A 14,746-nucleotide genomic window follows, 5' to 3' on the forward strand; every position below is an offset into this window, starting at 1 on the left:
AGACTTGGTGGAAATGTAAAAAACATAAATGGTCTGGGAAAGGACTCTATGTTGGATAGTTTTATAATACTCATCTTTATTTCAAGTAATTTAATTAAAACATTTGATGAATAATTTGATAACTTAAAATTCATTTTTTTGTAATCTTAAAAATTTTCCTAATTTTTTTTTCATCCAAGTAGTGTGACATGGACAACGTCGATAATTGATTTGACAATCAAAATTAACGTTGATGACACTTATGTCTTGTAGGTTTTAAAAAGATTGTGTAAATTAAAAAAAAAAAATAATAATAATAATAATAATAATAATATTGTGTAAAAAGTAGACCTTAGCATATACAACAGTAAAATTGCTCTATTGCAACTCACAAATAACGATCGGCTAGATTTGAATTTTTTGAGAGTGATTTTTGTTTACATTTTTTTTCTTCTTTTTTTTTGAGGTAAAGCTTACATCATATGGTTAAAAAAAAAATGCTTATATCTGATCATGAAAAGTTTACAACAACATCCAACCACATTTACAAATTCATAAACTTGCTTTGTTAATATTGTACATTTGTACATTAAAGAGATTCACAAACAAACTACTAAAATTTCAATTTCAATTTCTATTTCTACCTAATCAGCTTTACACAACCCATAATCCAAATTTCATTACCAATGTCACCTTCCATAAGAAATTATACACGAGTAGTAATGGACCTGAAATCATCAATCACAATTCACAATTCACAAATCAGAGAAATAAATTCTCTTCAAGCCGCCGGTGCAAGAATTTCGTAGCGCTCCGGCAGATCTGCAGGATCAATACGGAACCTCCTCTTTACAAAAGATTTTGGAATGGTAACCCTCAATATGCCATCTTCATAAACAGCAGAGACTCCATTAACGTCAACCATAGCTGGAAGCCTGAATTTCTTCATGAAACTATTCGCCGGCTTCGTCTCCCCATCCACCGCTTGTGTTCTCATTATCAGGTATTTCGAATCCTCAATTTCCACTTTTATTTCCTCATTCCTCACACCTGTGTAGATCAAAGAAGTATTAAGAAAAACCCTAAAAATTGGATTTTGGTTCTGGAAATTAATTAATTACCTGGTACAGAAGCCGAATAGATATAAGATTCTGGTGTTTCGGTCCAGTGGACATGGATTTCCTGCGTGAAGAATGGAGGAAAGATGGCTGGAGCATTGAAGAAGAAAGGCCAGGAAGCTGGTTGGAAATTTAAGAACTCCATTTCATCTCCCTCTCTGGTCAGAATTTGCTATCTAAGCTGGGTTAGGATGATATCAATGGGGGTTATTCAATTGGAGAAGCGGAAAGGATGGACCTCTGGGTGGAGGAGAGAAGCTGAGTTGTTTATTATATATGGACTAGTTGCCATGATTAGGTGAAGAGAAAAAACCTCATTTTTGGTTAGCAAATTGGGGTGGAGTTTGAGAGACGAGATTTCCTAATATCCAAACCTGCAAATTTTTTGGGCAAGAGAATGTATCCGGTCGTTTGACTACTACGCTAATGCATGGACTAATGGGAGAGTGGTTAGAGGCACCATAGTCTGTGTTTTGTGTTTCGATGTCAAGAATATAGAGGGGAAGGGATTGGTATTTATGAGAGTAAATGGGGAGAAAGTGCCATTGGGAATACTATATAAGTAAGGGTGTCAATCGGTTTAGAACTAGGTATTCGGTCCGGTTATGATTTCAGTTCCAACGAGTGTTAGTGTGATCCAGAACCAGACCAGGTCCCGTCTCAATTTTGAAATCGGTATTCATACCGAACCTATCCAAGTCTGGTACAATTTCGATTCCTATTCGAGTTTTGTATTCGGTTCTTATTTGGTTCCAATATCTAATTTTAAATTCGGTTCTATTATGCGAAAGACAAAATACAAAAGTTAATTCACTAGGTTTATGGTCTTCCCCAACAAATAAGGGTTTTAAACTTAGACTATTAATTATAACTCTATAAGACAATTTAAATGATTAATTACGTCGGTTTCTATTTAAGTTACATCAAGTGTTTAGTTTATAAAAAAGTGGAAAAAGTTACATCAAGTTATTCGATTCGATTTCGATTAAAACCACCGGTTCTTGATATAGATCCAGATCCAGACCCAACCGAATTACAAACCCTCATTTTAGATCTAGGATGTAACCATATTATAATCGGTTTGGTTCGATTCAGGGTATTCAATCTAGAACTGTATTCGATTTTCGATTTTGGTTCTGATTTGACAACCTTAAGTTTAAGGAAGGGGAATGTAATTTCCCTTTTTTTTTTTTTTAATATAACTAACACCTATACTTAGGGAGTTGTGAAATGGAAGGCGTGGAATGCTTGAATCATAGCCATCTGATGAGCTGCAAGAATGATTTATGACAGTCTGATCAATAATTAGAGTTAGGGATTTTTCATGGGTTTGTAGATCTGAGGTGGATCCACTCATCCGCAGAAAGAAATAATCCTAATAATAGGAAATGGTCGTTAAGGCCCTTTTAAGCCTTTCAGTTTCATCCATATTGAATCTGGCTTCCTTCATTGTACACATTATGTTGAGACTCCATTTGGCTGTAAGGGAAATTGAAAGAAAGAAATTTAAATTTCTTCAAATCGAAAAAATAAACATTTGTGATTTTTACTTAATCCAATTGTATAAGATATTTAAATTTCTTATCGTTATGACTAGTGCACGAACAACATGTTTTAATACCATTTGAAGGTGTCCAACCCACAAAAAACACGAGCTTCAGTGTGGAGAAGTCATTTCCAAGGTCATAAGCCCAACAATCACTTACTACCCCACCAATGCAGCATTAAAAACCTCATTATTGCTCATAGAGTGCACTCTATGCCACTTGGTCAAAGAACCCTTGCCCAAATTTTAATTAAACAATAGTACAAAGCCTATATAGAGTGTTGCGAATGAATTAGATGTTAATCCAATGAATGTATATATTAACAACATTGAATATTCATACATCATCGGTTGACATTAATTATTGGCTTGATCAAATTTGGTTGATGTTATATGTAAGGCAGTGAAAATGTGAATCACACACTACCCTAACTATTTAACACATTGCAAAATATTAATCACTCTAATTTGACGGACATATTATTCATGTTATCATCTTACCATCTTTTAAGCTTTAATCAAAAGGATATTTTCATACCATAATAATTGTTGAAAATTGAACTTATAGATTGATTATTTCTCTTTAAATATAAAATAGAATCTATTAATTAAACAAATGGAAATTTTCATCTATTTAGGAGCATGGCCTATGTCAGTGTTCCCCAACACAAGATAATACTCCCACCTTTAACAAAATTATAAAACAAAACGAGCATCAATTAGATCCCTAAAAGAAAATCCACTTGTCATGTCATGATCAAGCACAATGAGCAGGTTTATGAGTAAATTTTGACTTGTCTTTTGACAAAATAAACCAAGTAACAATGATTTACAAAGGTTTTAAAAGGTGGCACCAATATCTGTGAAGCACCTCTTCAAGTGAGCCTCAAATTTTGTGGGCAGATAGAGCCATGAACTCTCTCTCTATATATATATATTTAAGGCATTAAAAAAATATCTAAATGGTGTCCAAAAAAAAACAAGAAAAAATAGATGATTGAAGGTAGGCGGGGAAGAACAAATAGGAGTGGTATAACTGAAACAAGTGGACAATCGAAATTATATCCTATTTATCAAATAGTTGGGATCACCAAATCACCTCACCACATGGCAAAAGTAGATCGACATGGATTTAGTCCTTCCTCGGATGATTCATATAAATGACCTTTGCCTATTCATACTCCTATCACTGCCCCTACAAAGAAGAAAATAGTATAAACAATTTGGCATGGCTAATTTAGAGGTGTTAGGTGACCCACCAAACATTCAAATCTGTTAAATGAGTGAAACTTTGACCGTCAAAGAGCATTTAACTATGGAGTATTTTCCTATCATGTTTAGTGGCCGCACAATTACGTTATTGATATTAAGGTTAAAGTCAATAAATTTAGACATATCTTATGCAATTTGTGCCCCTAGCCGGTCAAGTTAGCATGGTTCTTTGAATTTCCCCCCCCCCCTCCACCCCAAAAAAACTCATGGTTCATTGAATACTAATAAAAGATACAAGTCATTCACTCTTTTGACATGTCCCAAAATCTGCCACGTAGTAATTCTGATGACGTCCAAATCCTGGGGACATGTTTACATTATCATCTAAAAGTTTTAAAAATTATTTCACAATTAACTTCGATATGCCTTTATGATGAATATTTGACATTCATTGATGGTAGCTCTGAATAATTTCATTTTGATTATTGGAAACAAAAAATAATTTTTTAACATAGTAGGTTATATAAGGAGATGGGAGGTTGGTTCATAAATTAAGCTTTGTAACCCTATGGGAAACCATGGATTGGCTAGTTTTTGTGTAAAAAGATGCACTTTCTTAATTGTCACCATTTATACTCTTGCCAATAATTTAGCATATCTTTTATTGCTAAAATATTCGAAATATTCACGAAGATGGTAGATCAGGTGATGTCCAATTTTAGTGGATATTTAAAGAATTTGTAATCATATGTCAAGCTTTAGTTCAATCGAAATTTATAAAGTAGCACAATAATGTGGATTTGATTTTTTTTTTCTTTCTTAATTTAAGCTTTGAAAAATGTAGGCCAACATGAAAGTGCATAATACTAACTGGAATACCATAGACGTACATGCCTTTTAATACACAAAATGATGTTTTCAAATTAATAAGCCCTAAAATTGAAGATTTTCTTGTAGGGACTTGCTCTTGGAAGAATCCCTACCAAGGACATATTGGAAAGCTAAATGAATGTTGACTCCGCTTGTAGATTCTATCATAATCATTACGAGTATCTGTCACCGTGAGATTTCACAAAGTGATTATGAGCCGCTAGCCTATTGGGTTTAAAAATAAAAAACATTATTGATCTCTCGGTATTTAATCCGATTCCTATTGATTCATCATCAGTATTGATCGACTATGATATCATCATTGAAACTAATCCGGATCCCAATTCCGGGTTTCTAAACCTTGATCCACATGGCAACTTCAACAGTAAGATTTTTATTTTTTATTTTTCTAAGAAAAATAAAATAAGAAAATAATTATTTTCTATTTTTACTATTTTCAATCATATAGATTCAAAGAACCTAAATTGACACGTGGCAATCTTGAGAGGATTCCGTAAATCCAAACAAACCTCAAACAGTCTAGCGGTCCGAGTTACACTATTGTGCGCACGAGAAGACAACCGCCTTAGAAACTATTTCATGGAAAATATATTCCACTGGAAAGCGACAGAGGGAAAAAGAAAAAAAGAAAAAAAAAATTGAAATAAAAATCAAACCTCGGCTCTTATCACGACCATGTCTCCTTTCCCATCCTATCCTTTTCAATTATTCATTTTCCCTTCTACTCCTCTCTCCTTTAAAACTCATCGCAACTGTGGAAAAATCCCTTTCTCCCACAGTCCACTCCTTTCGCTAGAGTTAGGGTTTCTCTCATTCGGAACCCTTATCTCCTATCTGCTTCCCGTTCACCGTCATTATTCTTCTTCGAGGTTACCAGGGTTGGTTTCTTTTTCCACTCCGTTCATTTCCGGATTATTTTTTGTTTCCTTCCTGTTGTTGAGATTGTTTCGGGAGTTTATTTACGCTCGCTGTAGGCTTTCTGGTATTTTACGATTAGGATTTTTTTCGATAGTTTTGGCGTTGGAGCGAAGATGATGCAACCTGCAAGTGGTGTTGTTCCTCCTCCCATGGCTCCCTCACAGATGGATCAACAACACCAGCACCAACATCAACATCAGCACCAACAGCAGCCACCACCGCAGCAGCAGTGGATGATGATGCCCCCACAACAGCCTATGCAGCAACAGGCTCCTCCTATGTGGGGTCAACAGCCACAGGCAGTACCGCAGCCGCAGGTACCATCTCAACAGCCACAGCCCCAACCGCAGCAACAGATGCAGCCTCAGTACGCGTCCGCGCAGCCAGTGAGCGCTGATGAGATCCGCACTCTTTGGATCGGAGATTTACAATACTGGATGGAAGAGACCTACCTCCACAGTTGTTTTGCTCATACAGGCGAGGTAACATACCGTTTTATCTTGTTTGGAATAGTTTGATAAACTCTTCACACTGTATATTCATATTCTTTGAGATAGTTTGAGAAGTTTACCATTTTGGTGATTGTGTTTGGATAGAGTGAAATCGCAACATTTAAGACGCCGTCTTTTTTTGTTATTGTTATTGTTGAAGTTATGTTTGGTTAGTTGAATCTTTTTTTTTTTTTTTTTTTGTCGATCTCAATAAGGTTACTATGTTGCCAATGCATTAGGGTTTTATAGATTTAAAGAAATATTGGGTTAAGAAAACCCAACGCTGCAGTCCCGCTAGCCCATTTGGGACTGGACACGCTATTTTGTCAGCTGAAAAGTCAGCAAGTAGGATATATAATTTATGGGGGAGGGAGCTACACCCCTCATTTGTTGGCATCTCTCATGCCAAGCCAATGGACGCATGGGAAGGAGTGCTGACGGATTCATGCCAAGCCAATGGTCAGGGAGTAGAGAGTGTGAGAGGGCGTGATTTTCTCATAAAGTATACCTGCTGCTTTGGAGAATTTTGTTATCATTGCTTATGTTTAGGCAAATTGTTCATGTTTTTAATGACTAAATGATTGGTTAAACCATAAGTCAGAAGAAGACAATGATTGGTGAAATCATTCACCTAGGTTGAACTTCATGTTACATTGTTCATCTTTGGTTCACATTGCACGCTCATTTTTATTTTTTTTTTGCTTACTACACGCTGCATATCCACATATTTTTGCTTGAGAGTTTACCAGTGAGAAGATTAAAGAGGAGAGAGAAAACTAGAATGTAGTTCATTTGTTTCTATTGTTATTTTTTTTTATTAGCGAACACTAATAAATAAATTAGATATTGTGCCTATGATGCTTTCTTTTTGGTTTAAAATTTCAGTGGAAAAGCCCCAATGCAGTATTAATTGCTTCTTTGTTTTCCTCTCTTACCTTGTTTCCCTTGTTTCACTGGACTTTGGCATAGCTGATGTTAAATTGTTAAAAAAAATTTCATCCCAAGTGATTGAGTTCTTTCATCAAAATATTTTTCCTTCCTTGTCCATAACGTGCCATAGAAATCTACTTTGGCGCAAACATGTGCATGGGAACAGATATATGTTATAATTAAAGGAAATGTCATTTATTATACTAGTTATACTTATTTATCATGTTCATTTGTTATCGTGGATGGATGATGATATCACTGGTGCTTTCAGGTTGTGTCTGTGAAAGTCATCCGCAATAAACAAACCGGTCAGTCCGAGGGTTATGGTTTTATTGAGTTTGTTTCTCACACTGCTGCAGAGAGGGCTTTAACGTCATACAATGGCACACCCATGCCTAGTATCGAGCAGAATTTTAGACTGAACTGGGCTACTTTTAGTTCCGGGGAGAGGCGTCAAGATGATGGTTCAGACTTCCCAATATTTGTGGGAGATTTAGCAGCTGATGTTACAGATTACATGTTACAAGAGACATTCAGGAGTCATTATTCCTCTGTCAAGGGTGCTAAAGTTGTTACTGACAGAGCAACTGGACGATCAAAGGGTTATGGGTTTGTTAGGTTCGGAGATGAAAGCGAGCAGTTGCGTGCCATGACTGAAATGAATGGGATGTTTTGTTCAACAAGGCCAATGCGTATTGGACCAGCAACCACGAAAAAGAGTGTGGGTGGCCAGCAGCAAAATAAATGTATGTATTTTCCTGAATTTTATAGTGTGAATGCTATGATTGCTTGCAGATTTTTTGAATTATTATGTTCTAGAAGCAGTTTTGTTTGTTTGTTTGTTTGGATGCCCCTTTCTTTGTTTTTGGAACATTTTGGAGTATTCTGTTGAATGTTGGGTTTCAGTGTTTATGAGACGTGATCAGCTCAACTTTGTTTAAATAAGTTTGCATTTCCTTCTGTTACGAACTCGAAGAAAAGCCGAAGTTTACAAAGTCATTTCCTTCCAGTACTTTCCTTTGTAAAATTGGGCACACTTAATGTATTTGAGAATTCTCAGACTTATAAAACTCATGTTCTCTCGAAGCAGGATGCCAAGAGGCTCTCTCATATAGGGGCCTGGAACTGATTTCAGCTGAAATGATTCCCATTTAGTGCGTGGCCTCGTTTAGGTCAGTTTTACTGTTTATGTCATAATTTTGTCCTTAATTTCACTTTTCGGTGGCATTTCTTATGCTACATTGCGATTTACTTCCCCCATTTTCTTATATTTGAAGAGTTTCAGTCTACATTTATACTCTTCCAGTCTTTCTTCTTTCTTAATTTTGTTGGTTCTTTCTACTTCTTTTTTTTGTTATAAACCAGTCAGATAAATCACTGCTTTAGTTCTTTGCAAGTTTGTTCCTTTGGCCATTTATGTTATAATTATTGTAAAGCCGGTTTCTTTTTCCTCATATTCTGATTGTTTTTTCCAGTTTTTCATTTCATTAATGGGGAAAGGCTGTTTTGGAATTTAGGCAGTATCTCTTAATGTGAGAGCACTAGCTGCCTGTAATTACAATGTAGCAACCATGCTTTCGTTTGCATGGCTATAGGTGCATGGTGTACATTTCCCTCTTAGGTTAGGTTTCTTGTTGCATTCTCTTTCATCGCCCTGCTTTATCCGCACTTTGTTGGTGATGCGTTAGCTAATTATAGATATTAGCTTTTCTATTTACTTTCTTTGCAGGGTTGTTAATTATTTAGTTTTATATCGCTATGCATGGTCGCAAGTGAGTGATTTTTGTTCACTTTATTTAGCTTATATGTTCTTTTGTGAGTAGTTGTGATTAATGCATCTTAATTGTATACATTTGTGTTTGGACAATCCTTCCTCTGTTAGATCTCTGCAATTTTCTTTTTCCCTTACAGATACTTTTTCATCTGTATCGTCCAATTTCTTTTGCATTTCTATCATATGTTCTAGGAGAGTTCTAAAACTACAAATGGCTCAGGTCTTCGGACAGAGCTCCTTTTGTATTTTTATTTGAAAGTTGTTGTGCAAGTTTGAAAACTAGTGGATTCATAGGTTTAGCAATTTTCATTAGTGTGTGATACTTGTAGCCAGAAGTTTGGAAATTAATATTTTGGCTAGTTTGTCCATATTGGATGCGATTTATCTGGAGCTTTAAAGTGGTGGGCCAGAGGTTTCCTGTCACAAGTGTCTAAGTAAATAATTCGTCACTTCGATCTGGAAACCTCTATAACCATAAGCATGTGGAAACTTTGCTGTGAGGTCCAATCCATGGGGAATCACTCCTACTGTGACAATATGAGAATTTTTTTTTTTTTGGGTGAGACCTGTTGCTGCACTGGTGGAGATTTTGGTGCAGGATGATCATTTAAATTGGAGGATGGAACTGCTTAAAAAAAATAAAAAATAAAAAAAAATTTGGAGGGAACCACAAGAAAGGATTTGATAGCTAATGTCCAAACAGAAAAAAAATGGGCTAAAGGTCGAGGTGACTGCTGTTAAAGGTAAATTCTTGGTGGGCAAAACAAATGACATTGAAATAGTAGTTACAAAATGAAGATGGAGATATTAGGGCTTGTTTTTCGATTGCCCTGGAGATGCTCTAATTCAGATGGAGAATTACTCTTATTTATTGTTGTGTAATTATCATGTGATAAGACACGTCTTTGCACCGACTTTGCTGCTTTTGACTTGTTCATTTACATACCTGACTCTTTGCTCAATTTGCTCATTCATTTTTCTTTTATTCAAACTCAGTGAAGCTGTTGTCTATGGTAGCAATTTTTCTCTAATGCCCATAATATGAATTTTGTACATGGCCATGAGTTCAAGGATTGGTGCTAGGTCTGATTTGTTGCATTGTTGAATGGGAATCAATCTGTTCAGTTATTCCTACTTGGATTGGCTCATCCCATAATAATTTCATGGTTTCTCATATGGTCATCCAATGAGAACTTCTATACATTATCCTACAATCTTTGCTGATGGCATGACATGTAGTTTTACATGTATTCATTCTTTCAGTTCTCTGTTAATTATTTGGGAGGATGGTGATGCACCAGCTGTCATGCTGAGCCTTGCATAGCAAGATGCTGGTAGAACTGCAATTTGGCATTTTACTGAAATCTACCACATGGCAGAATATTTTTGGGATGTATGGTTTTACTAGGTGAATAGATATTTTTTTTTTATCGTTATACCTGTATATATTCTGGTCAGTGAAGTGTGCGCATGCTTGTGGGTGCCTTTTTCCATCCTGGTCTTTGGTGATTGTTACCTTGCGTGTAAGAGCTGATTGAAATGATCACACCCAATTGATTTTGGGGTGTACATTTTAAAGATCAGCAAAAAGCCTGATAATAGATATACAAACTAGCACCGGTTGATTTAATTAATGCAAGGACATGGGTTGACTTCTTTGTTTGTTGGATCCCTTGTTTGTTCCCTTATTGGTTCACTCCCCCCCCCACCACACCAACCAAAAAGAAAAAAAAAAGGTAGCATTTATGCTTTGTCATAAACTCATTGGTTCTTGGTATTTTCTTTTGTATAAAATGCCACTGAGTAGACCATATTCATGATCTTTGCCATGTCAAAATTGATGCAATGCCTGTTTTGGTATTAATTTTGAGATATCATGCTGCGTCTGTGCAAACTGGGAATCTTTATTAAGGCATTAGTTGTCAGAAACTTGTAGGTTGGTAGGATTAAGAAAATAATTATGTTTTGACTTGTTAATCTCTTGAGCAGCAAATCGTTGGCTGGTGCTCAGCGTTTCCGTTTGCATCTTCTACCCTGACTTGGCTCTATTTGTTCTCCATTATTTGTTTATTTTTCCTTCTTTTTCACATGCATTTGCTATTTGCAGCTTCTTACCAGAGTACTACTCAAGGAACTCAGAACGAGAATGATCCCAATAATACAACTGTGGGTACTTTATTTGTTTTAGATGCATACAGGTCTTTATGCCATATGATTGTGACACATAAATTTTGAGTGCAGATATTTGTTGGTGGTTTGGATTCCAATGTCACAGATGACCATCTGAGACAAGTTTTTGCTCAATTTGGGGAGTTAGTTCATGTGAAAATACCAATGGGAAAACGTTGTGGATTTGTTCAATTTGCAAACAGGTAAGTGAGTTTTTGAATAACTTTAGAGCCGTGCTTGGTTTTGGAATATCAAATGCCGCTGTTTTTAAATGTGTGGGGTTTTTCAGAGCTTGTGCTGAGGAAGCTTTGCTGATGTTGAATGGAACTCAGTTAGGGGGACAAAATATTCGACTTTCATGGGGACGTACCCCTGCAAACAAACAGGTTTCTGAATTTGACCCATTATTTAAGTGATTTGTGCTTTAATATATTCAAATTTGTGTGCTCCCATGAATCTAACAAATTTTCAGGACTCTGGGGGATGGGTTCAGCCGCAGCAGCCAGATCCAAACCAGTGGAATGGTGGTGGGTATTATGGATATGCTCAAGGTTATGAATCATATGGATATGCAGCAGCTCCACAAGATCCTAACATGTATGCTTATGGAGCGTATCCAGGATATGGGAATTACCAACAACAGCAGGTGAGAATTTGTTTATCTTACCCAGATTCCCCTTCTAGGGATGAATCAATGATGAAGTATCAGTTTTGAAGGTTTTCTTTTTTTTTTTCTTTTGTGCTGATCACTTGTTTTTTTTTTTTTTTGGGGGGGGGGGAGCATCTGTTGCTAAACAATGCAACTTAAAAGTAGCCTGTATTCTTGAGTTCCTGTTCAAGGTCCGAAATTATGAAAAAATTGCACGTTGTTAATATAATTGGAATGCATGCCATGTGTCTATTTAGGATTTCAAGGGAAATTATGAGTAGTAGATGCTATTTTGACTGGAATTTTAAGTAATAGGTTCTGTGATTACTCAAGTGATGCTTGCTGAGTAGAACTCAACTTTATCTCACCTTTGTTTCATTCACATGGTTAGTTGAAATTTTTATTTTGGAGGCCATGTTTGCCGGAGGGTCAAAGTGAAGGTTGGGCTTTTCATTCTAGCTAACTTTTTGGTACAAATGCAAATTTATGTATGCACGTGTTTTGGTGTGGATGGAGTTAACGTAGCTTTGCCCAACCCACCCACCCACCCACCCACCTTCCTTTCTATCTTTTCAGTCATGTATGATGATAGGTTATAGTTTCGTATGATTTCCTAACATTGTTGATGGGCTTGCTGAATTACAGTTCTCTTTCTTTACCAAAAAAAGAAAGAAAAAGAAAAAGAATTACAGTTCTCTTTGTTCGCATGCTAAAATACTTTTGTTTTTACATTTTCCAGTGATCTATTCGTGGGGATGAGGAATCAGCTGATCGTGATTGTCATCTAGAGGCATATGTGTATTTAAAGAGGGGACGAGGAGAGCGGAATATTCATTTGTCTAGTGTAATCTAGTTTGCTGCTGTTCTTCAAGCATCTTTACTAGGGCTTAGCCTTGGTTGGAATCCTTCATTGGAAGGAGCTGTAAAGCTTGCTCGCTTGCTCTGATTGTTTAGGCCCTTGTTCTATCTTTATGCTTTATCATTTCTCTTCTGTGTTTACTTGCAACTGAGTTTCCAGACAGATTTTTATAGACTAGTAATCTTATGCTGGAGATGAATTCTATTTTATAGACTTCCATTATTTACATCAAAGATTGATATGTTTGATATATTCTGGTTTCCATTTGAGTTTGTTTGGTGGTGAGTGGCAAAATATTCTGAGTAGCATTTTCCACCTTGGGGAGCCCAAATGGATTAACTCCTCTAAATACTTCCCTAGCAGATTGGTAATGGCTGCAACATTGATCTGTGGAATGATATTTGGATCCCCAAACTCCACCACTCATCCCTTAGTTACACTCTAATTGTATGGTCGTGATTTAACCTGTGGAAATGATTGGAACATTGGCTTACTTGCATGATCTGGATTCGAGCCATGTGCTCCATTTTCTAGATATAGCTAGGAAGACCATAGAGAGCAGTAGCTCTGGCACTGCAAATCTGCATACTTAACCAACAATTTCTGAACTTTTGCTAACCTAATCCAAGTTTTTCCGTCTTCTCATTAAAAAAAAAAAAAAGGCTTATTTACCTCCTTCCTTCTCAAACCAATTATTTTTGACATTTTAAAACTCCAGGTTACATCACAATCCGATATTTGGTGGTCACCTTTCCAAAAATGGAGTGTCACTATAATGGCTGTAAATTTTTTAAGTGTATCTTTGAGTACTAATCCAGGTGGACTCTTCAACAGGTATATATGTTTCTTTCATCGTTCACACTGGTGGTGATTCTTACGGAAATTCCTTTTACATTTGAAATTGAAGATTATTTTTTTTTAGAGACTATGCAATGGTGGTGGCATCCTCACAAGGGATGTTTGGAAAAATAGATGCAAAGTCTGTGTTTCTGCCATGGGCACCCTGAGTCCTTATGGCACTTTTTTTTTTATCCCATGAGTTTTATCAAATATATTTGGGCTGCGTGCCTTTTGGGTTTAACCACTGAATAATCTGTCCTCTCTTTTTTACCATTTTATTTTGTTTTGTTTCAATAAAAATGTTATTCCGAAGAACTCCAAGAGAGGGTTTTTTTTTTTAATCATTCTGATCATAATGTTATTTTATTTGAAATCATTGGAACAAACTCACCATTAATCATGAAAATACTAATCCACACAAAATCTTATCTCCTGCTCTTTGGTGGTACAATAACACTTTCTTCAAAAACCATCAATCTCCCTCTCCCTCCCCTTCCCCTGCTTTCATGATTCTGAATTTAGATAATATTATAGTGATTTTAATCTAGGTTGTGAATGAAAACATCAAAATGAGTGGCTGCTTTCTCTATAATGGGTAATGTCTCTCATTCGTGACCAATTACTTGATGGCAAAGAATCCAATTGAAGCAGTAACAAGGGGATTCTTAGTGGAGTCTAACAAGCGCAGCTAAATGGATGGAGGATTAAGGAAGTGTGGTCCGACGTGAAAATTTTAGATAGGCTCCTTTCTGACCCAATAACTACTTCATGGCCTTTGAGCACTTTTATCCTTTTTTGGATGCCTATAGTACTATAACTAACATCACCTTTAAACTCAGACCTATGAATGAATTGGTCGTTTCTTTGGCCAAGATAACCCTTAATGTGATGCATAGGTGTATTAATACTACTCTTCATAAACCGGATTACAACAGTTTGGCTCTTCTTTTTGTTTAATTTGAATCTTTTCTTTCTCATTAAAAAAAAAAAAAAAAAAAGGGTCCCTCCTATTGTATACTTCCCTTTATTGTTATTACCATTTGAATATTATTTTCAGCTGAGTGTAAGGGTTTAAATTTAGAACTGGAACCGAACGTTTAGAACCGTGGAATTTTGTTCTCCATTAAAAATTGAACCAAACAGATTTTTTTTTTGGGGGGTAAAAAACTAAACAGAATTTAAACCATACCAAACCCTACAATCTCGTGTCATTGTTGATTTATGTGAAATTACTTACTATAGATTTTCCTTTTGAGTTGCGTAAAAAAAATTGAAAAATATCAGATTTGACATCATGGGATTATACCTTTATGAGGTTGTAATTTCCTTCTTAACTTTATTTGTTGCATCAAGTTATTTTCACTTAAAAT

At 35.9% G+C, this 14,746-nt stretch overlaps 2 protein-coding genes across 6 annotated transcripts; one reads left to right on the plus strand and one right to left on the minus strand.

The window, feature by feature from the left end:
- Window positions 1-487: 487 nt before the first annotated feature.
- LOC122094305 (15.4 kDa class V heat shock protein) lies at window positions 488-1,549 on the minus strand. Its single transcript, XM_042665070.1, has 2 exons — window positions 1,101-1,549; window positions 488-1,029 (listed from the first exon to the last, which is right to left on the minus strand). Exons 1-2 carry the CDS (start codon window positions 1,240-1,242, stop codon window positions 761-763), a joined length of 411 nt encoding a protein of 136 aa, XP_042521004.1. The 5' UTR covers window positions 1,243-1,549; the 3' UTR covers window positions 488-760.
- Window positions 1,550-5,421: 3,872 nt separating this feature from the next.
- Window positions 5,422-12,786, plus strand: LOC122093812 (polyadenylate-binding protein RBP45-like). Of its 5 annotated transcripts, none has more exons than XM_042664306.1 (8): window positions 5,422-5,624; window positions 5,759-6,146; window positions 7,357-7,831; window positions 10,967-11,025; window positions 11,101-11,231; window positions 11,318-11,414; window positions 11,501-11,674; window positions 12,417-12,786. In XM_042664306.1, exons 1-8 carry the CDS (start codon window positions 5,422-5,424, stop codon window positions 12,417-12,419), a joined length of 1,530 nt encoding a protein of 509 aa, XP_042520240.1. In that variant the 3' UTR covers window positions 12,420-12,786. The 5 variants fall into 5 exon arrangements, 4 of the variants coding, with proteins under 4 accessions (XP_042520240.1, XP_042520241.1, XP_042520243.1 ...); XM_042664307.1 differs by having other exon boundaries at window positions 11,522-11,674; XM_042664308.1 differs by having other exon boundaries at window positions 5,507-6,146.
- Window positions 12,787-14,746: the final 1,960 nt, after the last annotated feature.

Source organism: Macadamia integrifolia, chromosome 11 (assembly GCF_013358625.1).
Source record: "Macadamia integrifolia cultivar HAES 741 chromosome 11, SCU_Mint_v3, whole genome shotgun sequence".
In the NCBI taxonomy this organism is placed as follows: domain Eukaryota; kingdom Viridiplantae; phylum Streptophyta; class Magnoliopsida; order Proteales; family Proteaceae; genus Macadamia; species Macadamia integrifolia.

What these genes read in the sequence shown, in the direction of transcription:
- LOC122094305 (XM_042665070.1), bottom strand. Translation starts at nt 1,242, where the DNA reads ATGGAGTTCTTAAATTTCCAACCAGCTTCCTGGCCTTTCTTCTTCAAT. An exon ending in CTATTCGGCTTCTGTACCAG is followed by an intron (nt 1,030 to 1,100) that starts GTAATTAATTAA and finishes TGATCTACACAG; the next exon opens with GTGTGAGGAATGAGGAAATA.
- LOC122093812 (XM_042664306.1), top strand. Translation starts at nt 5,422, where the DNA reads ATGTCTCCTTTCCCATCCTATCCTTTTCAATTATTCATTTTCCCTTCT. An exon ending in TCTTCTTCGAGGTTACCAGG is followed by an intron (nt 5,625 to 5,758) that starts GTTGGTTTCTTT and finishes TTTTTTCGATAG; the next exon opens with TTTTGGCGTTGGAGCGAAGA. An exon ending in ATGATCCCAATAATACAACT is followed by an intron (nt 11,026 to 11,100) that starts GTGGGTACTTTA and finishes TTTTGAGTGCAG; the next exon opens with ATATTTGTTGGTGGTTTGGA.